The sequence below is a fragment of the Chenopodium quinoa genome, unplaced genomic scaffold, assembly GCF_001683475.1.
Source record: "Chenopodium quinoa cultivar QQ74 unplaced genomic scaffold, ASM168347v1, whole genome shotgun sequence".
NCBI lineage: Eukaryota > Viridiplantae > Streptophyta > Magnoliopsida > Caryophyllales > Amaranthaceae > Chenopodium > Chenopodium quinoa.
In genome coordinates, this window is record NW_018742418.1 from 10,059,256 (window position 1) to 10,067,342 (window position 8,087).

Below are 8,087 nucleotides of genomic sequence, written 5' to 3' on the forward strand. Positions count from 1 at the left end.
CCATACCTTTTAAACAAATCACGAAAGGACACGAAAATTTATCAGAAAAAACCATATAAATTTTTTATTTTGTGAGAAAACAACACCTTATAAATATTTTTTTTTTGCGAGATGAAACCTTAAACTTAGACTTTTTTGCAAGATAAAACCCCAGGCGAGTTTTCTAGCATTGACTGCAATTTTAGCGGCATGGACCATATACCCTAATCAATGTAATTAAATTAATAAACCAAGTTTTAAAGTCCATTATTAGAGCTTATTCAAGGTTTAGGGTTGGTTTGGTGGAAGAAGAAAATGGAATTTGAGGGTTGGCTTATTTAAGGTTAGGTTAATTAATTAGTTAATTATTTAAGGTTAGGTGATATACATGTTTTATGCTATGTTTTTCCCCGGTTTTACTAAGTGATTTTATTTGGTTTTGAGCTCTATGGAGCCATTTCTTGCTAACAATCTCTTCTTTAGTGTATTTGGTTGTTTTAGTAAGCTTTTCAGGAATGTGAAGCGTTTCTAGGCAATCGGACGTGTTTTCAGTAGATTCGGAAGAGTTGATAGCTGAGAAATGCAATTTTTCTTCTTCGCCCGGTCAGATCGGGCAATGTCCAAGGTTCGCCCGGGCAAAATCCGCCCGACCGGGCGAGGTTCGCCCGGGCAATGAAGAGCAAGAAATCAAAGTCTTGAAGATTGCAATTCTAGAAATGTGCTACGCGCGCCCGACCGGGTGAGGTTCGCCCGGTCTGATCGGGTAAAGAAGGAAAAGCGTCGTACTTTACGCAGCCTTCCTCCGCCCGATCAGGCGAGGTCCGCCCGGGCAGACCGGGCAATGCTCAAGAACGTGTAATTTGATAGTTTTCCGAAATTCTATCTTTTGTGGGTATAAATACCCATTGTTATCATTAGTTTAAAGTAAGTTTTTCATTAGTTTTATTTTCCCTAGCCTTAGAAACACTTTTAAACCCTAGTTTATTTTATTTAGGCATTTTAATTCTTATCCTAGATTTGTTAATTGTTCTTCAAGAATTCAAGTTCTTCAATTGGAGTATTTGATATTTATTTTATCTCTTTCTCTTTATTATTCATTGTTCTTTAATTATGTTTTCTTTATTGTTTCTTGATCTTGATTTCGATTTCGTTATTATGTGTGAGTAGTTCCTTAATCCGGGATCTTGCTAAGCCCGATTATGATTGATGTATAAAGTAGATCTTTAAATTCCCCAATAATAATCCCAATTGACATGCTTAATTGATTGTGTTCATGCCAATGCTAGATTAGGGATAATTAGTATTGTTATTATCCCATTGTTATTAGATCAACGGAAGTTGGGTGATAACGAGATTAGATTATTTCAATTAAGGGTTTGAAGATCATCACAGAAGTAGATGATTGAATAATTAGGAATCTAGGCGTGGTGTTTAATGTCCCTTATTCGCTTGATTACACGGAAGTAGGTTTGATTGTTAATTTGGGAAGCCATTGATAACTCGGAAGAGACCTTTGGTATTATTAGGGATTGCCTTTCTTCTTGTCAATTGATTTATATATTGGGGGTAGATTTATTAGTTATCGATCATAAACGTGGTGATGCTTGATCTTGGATGTCTTAGTCTATTGATTACATCTTTGATAGTTTAATTACGTTATTTAATATCTTAGTTGATTATTATCATCCATTATTGATTGGTCACGTGCTTATTGATTACTTGAGTCTGATTAATTGAGTGAACCATAGTCTCTTGGGATTCGATCCTTACTTGCCCTGCTACATAGTTAGATTGAATAGTTAGGTTATTTTTGTTAGGTACGCGATAAGCCTATCAAATTTTGGCGCCGCCGCCGGGGACTAACGGTTTCATTTTAATTATTCGTGATTCGTTTTTACTAAGCTTTTGATTTGTTGCTTCGGCTATTGTCCCTTGTATTTTTTATCTCCTCTTTTTAGTTCTTTGTTGTATGCAAACTCGACATTCAGGTTTAAATAGCTACTGCAAGGAAACGAAGAGGTAGAAGAAGGAGATATCAAAATACAAGTAAAATGACCGAAAGAATCAAATCTTTATTGGAGTACGGCATTCCTGATACCACAACCGGGCTCCTATCTAGCATTGTCAGACCACCTATTACCGCTCAGAGCTTTGAATTAAAACCTCAATTCATACAATTCATCTCCAATGACTCATTTGCAGGCACACCTCATGAATGCCCTGTTAGTCACATAGACAGTTTCTTGGAGAAGTGTGACACCATAAAGCTCAACGGTGTTCCTGATGATGCTATCAGACTTCGTTTATTCCCTTTTTCACTACGGGATAGAGCGAAAGAATGGTTCCGAGACGAAGGTATAGGTTCCTTTGATACATGGGATAAGCTTGCCAAAGCTTTCTTAGTAAGATTTTTAGGGCAAGAGAAGACTGCAAGGTTAAGGAACGCGCTAGCTACTTTTCGTCAATCTGATGATGAGTCTTTATATGAGGCATGGAGAAGATTCAAGCGCTTACAGAGACAATGCCCTCATCACGGTATCCTAGAGTGGATATTGATCCAAACATTCTACAATGGTCTAACCCACGAGTTCCGCATATACATTGATGCCGCATCCGGGGGTTCTATCATGACTAAGAACCCAACTGAAGCCAAAGAGCTAATTGAGAAGATGGCAGCCAATGATAATTATCATCCAGGGGCAGAAATACTGTGAAGACTAGAGGAAAATTTGATGTTGATGCTTTAACTCTCTTGACAAGTTCTGTACAAGCATTAACAAGCAAGTTTGATAAACTCCAAGCTGGATCCTCTTCCACTTCATTCGAAACATGTCAATTATGTGGTATTCAAGGCCACATTGCATCACAATGTCAACCTCCCTCTGACGAAATGTCAATCGAGCAAGTAAATTCCTTCTATACTACGGCACCTAAAAGGCTATATGATCCTCATTCAAACACATACAATGAAGGGTGGAGAAATCATCCGAACCTCTCTTACAAGAACACTCAAGCTCAATTGAATTCTCCGTCACCACCACCTACCTTTCAAGCAAGGGAATCTTTTAATCACCAACCCATGAATCACCAACTGCCATCGCAAACTTCAAAATACGATCTTGATTCATTTATGGAGACTTTCACTACTTCCCAACTTCGACAGCAAGAGCTTATGACAAAGCAATTTGAGCTACAAGCAAAGCAAAATGAACACTTTGAAAGCTCGATTCAAATGCTTATTGCTCAAAACAAGAGGATAGAAACTCACCTTTATCAACTTTCACAACAAGTGAGTCATTTATCAACTCTTCATGATCAAGCAAAAGTCCAAAAGGAACAATGCAATGCAGTTTTCTTGAGAAGAGATGAATTATTTTCGAGGAAAATAGATGAGAAAGTGTGCAGTGTGGAGTCAATAAAAGGTGAAAAATGTGAAAATGAAAAAAGTTCCAAATATGTTGCTCCACTGGCCTATGAGGAACCGATGCCCTTCCCACAAAGGTTGTCAAAAGCCGTGCTCGATAAACATTTTGGGAAATATTGCGAAACTCTTAAGAAGGTATATGCTTCAATTCCTTTTTCTGATCTTTTAATTCAAATGCCTCAATTCGCAAAATTTGTGAAGGAAATTAAAGATCAACATGATGATAAGGAAGTAGTAAATGAGAAATGCTCTACTCTTTTACGTGATAGCCTACCATCTAAGCTGTAAGATCCTGGTATTTTTACTATTCCCTGTATGATAAACGAAATATATTTCGATAGGGTTTTGTGTGATTTAGGTGCTAGTGTTAATTTAATGCCTTATTCATTATATGAAAAATTAGGTTTGCAAAAACTTAAACCTTCCCCTATTTCTCTTCAAATGGCTGATAGGACTGCTAGACTCCCTAAGGGTGTGGTTGAAGATGTATTAGTTAAAGTTGGTGAACTTGTTTTTCCTGTTGATTTTGTCGTTATGGATATGAAAGAAGACCATAAGATCCCGATTATATTTGGCCGTCCATTCCTTGCCACAAGTCAAGCTCTAATAGATTTTCCTAAAAGACAAGTGACCATTAGGGCCCAGGATAAACAAGTAGTGTTTAAGCTCTTTAATGAACATAATTTTATATTTGATGGTGGTACTTGTTTAAGAATCGATGCTACTAACCCTTTGGTTGATAAGTGTGTATTTGATATAATTCTTGTGAGAAACGAGGACAATATTCCACCAAATGATGTGTTTAGCTACATGAAAGTAAGTTCGGATACAAAGCATGTCAAATATAAAATGAAGGAGTCAGTTGGAGGGGGATATTTTCATGGGCAACATCGCGGAGTTTCTTCTTTGTGTGGTGACCCAGGTTGAGCTAATAAAAGAAGGTCAAGATTAAGACTTTAAAAAAGCGCTTCGCGGGAGGCTACCCGTATTTTATTGTTTTTTTTTATTATTTAGTCTTTTCTAAATTTTAAATTTTTTTTATTATTTTTTTATTTTTTTATTTTTTTTTATTTTAGAGAGGTAAGGAGAGTATATCTTATGCTAGTGGGAGTTTCTATTTGTGTAGGTTTTGATCTAGAAAGGTTTCGATTTAAAAGGAGAAGAAAGCTGGATTGTATTCGGGTTCGCTCGGGCAGAGCTCGCCCGATCGGGCGCGCGTACGGATCAGCAAAACTGCTCAAGTTCGACAGGCCGTAACTTTGCTTTTCTTATCGGATTTTTGTGTGTGACCTATCGTTGGAAAGATCTTCAAGTCTACTTTCTAACCCAATTAGAATCATTTCATTATCATTTATAAATCAAAAGTTATGATCAGAATAGTGCACATGACTCACCTTTTTATCTTTTTCCCACTAACACTCTGTTTCATTCTTGCCCAAAATTTGTTCCAAAGAGATGCATTGCAACCCTCTAGGCTTTGGTGACATTGATGTGGTGATGATGATGAGTAGTAGTCACCATTGACTACTAGTTTCCCTTTAAGACAATGAGGACATTGTCTGATTTTGGCTTGGGGGAGATTTTTGGATTAAGGCATCTTTCTTTTCTCTCTCCTTTTGTTTTTGATGTGTTTTAGTTTAGTTTTTTTACTTTCATAGTATAGATTTTATTGCTTTCTAGGTTTATTTCAATGCTTTCAAAAAAAATAAGAATACGAGAATCATGATAATGAATGGCCAGTAAACTACTTCCTTGTGCCCTTATCCTTGATGTAAAAGGTTTTTGGCTTGATTTTGAATGAAAAGCTTACATTGCAATCTAGATGACCATGATTTGATTTTAAATTGTCTTGATATCTATTAGAAGTCGACTTTGTTGATCATGCATGAATTTGGAACTTGACTGTGTTAGCTGTGAGGCTTAAGCCTTAATTGTTTTTCATGAGTGTTTAGTTCCTGGTGTGATATTGATTCTTAGTTTTGGCTTTAGACTTCTAAGTAGTGTGTCATAATACATTGCACATGTACGTTGGAAAGGACGAAGGCCATGTTCTTAAGGTAGCCTTCAGATGCTTTTAGAAACATTTGTTCCTTTCTTGCTCACCCATGTTGTAGCCTTGACCATATTTTTCATGAAAGTCATAAATTAACCCCTTGACCTCAATTTGGTTATTTTTCCCAATCCTAGCTTGGGGGAGCTTTGATTATGTTGGTGTTGATTTGTTGTTTTATGAAAAAGAGAAAAAAGATCAAAAATTGGTTTTCGATGTGGAGAGCCACGAAAATGGTTTGAGAAAGAAGGATTCATAAAAAATGAAGGTTAATGAAAAAAAAGAACGAAAAAAAAGAGAGGAAATTTAAAGAAAAATTCTGAAAATGCAGAAAATTGAAAGCATGAACTCTCTTTGAAAAATGAAAAGAAGAACAACAAATTGAGAAGTAGAAGTGTGTTTTAAGTTGTGTTTGGGATTTTGTTCTCATTGTTGATGAAAGATAGATTGTGGATGTTGTTTAACTATGTTTGATAGCTTCCCGGTTAGACTTTTGATTACCTACATTCCCCAAATTTATATCCTACCCACTTTTACCCGGCCTACGTTACAAGCTTGAAAAAGACCTTCCGATCTTCGTGCATGGTATTGTGTATATGTGAATTGAGTCTTTTGTCAAAATGCTGGAATATTTATCGCATTTCGAGTCGACATTTGACTAGGTTGAGCGTTAATATGACCCTTTAAACACGCGAGTGTTATGAGATGGGGGGTTCTTGATTATTGGTGGGGATGGAGAGAGATCGAGCTCATCTTAAGCTTGCCACATAAAATTGTGCGGAGTGACCACCAAGAGAGATATTCTAGTCATTGATTCTTGAGTTATGCATGGTTGATTTGGTTTGACAACTTCTTAGGTTGATAGATGGTTTAAATGATTTGATTGGTTAGATAGGATGCATGTTTGTTTGATTTCGACTTTGAGTTCGTTGTTTTAAAAATGCATCATGGGGTGAAGTATGTTGCCCAGTTATTTGTTGTTTTTGATTGCCTTGCTTGAGGACAAGCAAGAAGTTAGCTTGGGGGAATTTGATATACATGTTTTATGCTATGTTTTTCCCCGGTTTTACTAAGTGATTTTATTTGGTTTTGAGCTCTACGGAGCCATTTCTTGCTAACAATCTCTTCTTTAGTGTATTTGGTTGTTTTAGTAAGCTTTTCAGGAATGTGAAGCGTTTCTAGGCAATCGGACGTGTTTTCAGTAGATTCGGAAGAGTTGATAGCCGAGAAATGCAATTTTTCTTCTTCGCCCGGTCAGACCGGGCAATGTCCAAGGTTCGCCCGGGCAAAATCCGCCCGACCGGGCGAGGTTCGCCCGGGCAATGAAGAGCAAGAAATCAAAGTCTTGAAGATTGCAATTCTAGAAATGTGCTACGCGCGCCCGACCGGGCGAGATTCCCCGGTCTGATCGGGCAAAGAAGGAAAAGCGCCGTACTTTACGCAGCCTTCCTCCGCCCGATCAGGCGAGGTCCGCCCGGGCAGACCGGGCAATGCTCAAGAACGTGTAATTTGATAGTTTTCCGAAATTCTATCTTTTGTGGGTATAAATACCCATTGTTATCATTAGTTTAAAGTAAGTTTTTCATTAGTTTTATTTTCGCTAGCCTTAGAAACACTTTTATTGTAATCTGTTGGTAAACTTTGTTGATAATGTTGGCACCTTCTTAAAAGTGGCACAAACTAAATAATTAGAACCATGGGTGTCCTGGCTATGTGGGTATGCATAATTATGGCATGTATTCTTTTTCTTTAAGTTGCTTGTAATATACAATGCACCTCCACTATTTCAAATATTTACTAAGTTACAGTTTAAAAATGAAAGAATAGCCATAAATATTAGCTGTTTTAGGGCATCTTCCTTTCACTTGTTCATAAATTGAGCCTAGCTACACATTTTTTGTTGAGGTCAACTTTAGCAAACGTCTTTGAACAAAGTAGAATCTTTAAGGAATAAAGCAGTTGGAGCAATTAAGGTATATAGAGAAATTAATCGTAGCTTAGCGGTGCATATTTTGAATTGCAGGGTTTGCAAATTATTTCAATGTACTTAGGTTGTTGGAAAAATTCCCTTCTTATAAATATAAATATGACATGTCGAGACATAGACAAATTATTGATCTCTAGGTGTATTGTTAATACAAAGATGTGTTTGTTGCTTTGAAATAAGGACGGTTTTGATTGTAATCTGTTGGTAAACTTTGTTGATGTTGCTTTATGCATTATGAATTAGTCCCCATATTATAAGTTGTGTCATGTTCTTTAATTCCTTTTTATTAATAAATTGTTACACAATAGCTTAAGAGCATGATGTTTTAAGAACCTTAACTCCTTAAGTCTCTTTTATTATGCAGATGAAAACCTCTTGTTTCTTATTTATTTATTTATTCTTTACAGGTTATTTTTCTTAACATGTGTTTTTTAAATGACATTGTTTACTTATTTGCAGTTAAGAAGGGGCATACCCTTGGGTTGCAAAGGCCCTTTTTAGCATTTTGGGAAAGCCTTAGTTACCCTTATACTGTATGCAGAATATTTTCAAGACAACATTATAGGTTTTACCCGGAATATGAGTAGGATATTTTGATATGGAACAAGTCATCTTGGTATCTAAAATTTGAAGTATGATAGAAGTGC

General features: G+C 36.5%; 1 protein-coding gene across 1 annotated transcript; it reads left to right on the forward strand.

Moving 5' to 3' along the window:
* The first annotated feature begins 2,869 nt into the window (after window positions 1-2,869).
* On the forward strand, window positions 2,870-4,330 carry LOC110714735. The gene is made up of 2 exons (XM_021893277.1): window positions 2,870-3,687; window positions 3,745-4,330. The coding sequence occupies exons 1-2, from the start codon at window positions 2,870-2,872 to the stop codon at window positions 4,328-4,330; spliced, it is 1,404 nt and encodes a 467-aa protein (XP_021748969.1).
* The last annotated feature ends 3,757 nt before the right edge of the window (window positions 4,331-8,087 follow it).

Bases quoted from the DNA above. Each gene is read 5' to 3' on its own strand.
- LOC110714735 (XM_021893277.1), top strand. From the start codon at position 2,870: ATGTCAATCGAGCAAGTAAATTCCTTCTATACTACGGCACCTAAAAGG. The intron at 3,688-3,744 runs GTAAGATCCTGG...ATATTTCGATAG, and splicing joins GATAGCCTACCATCTAAGCT to GGTTTTGTGTGATTTAGGTG.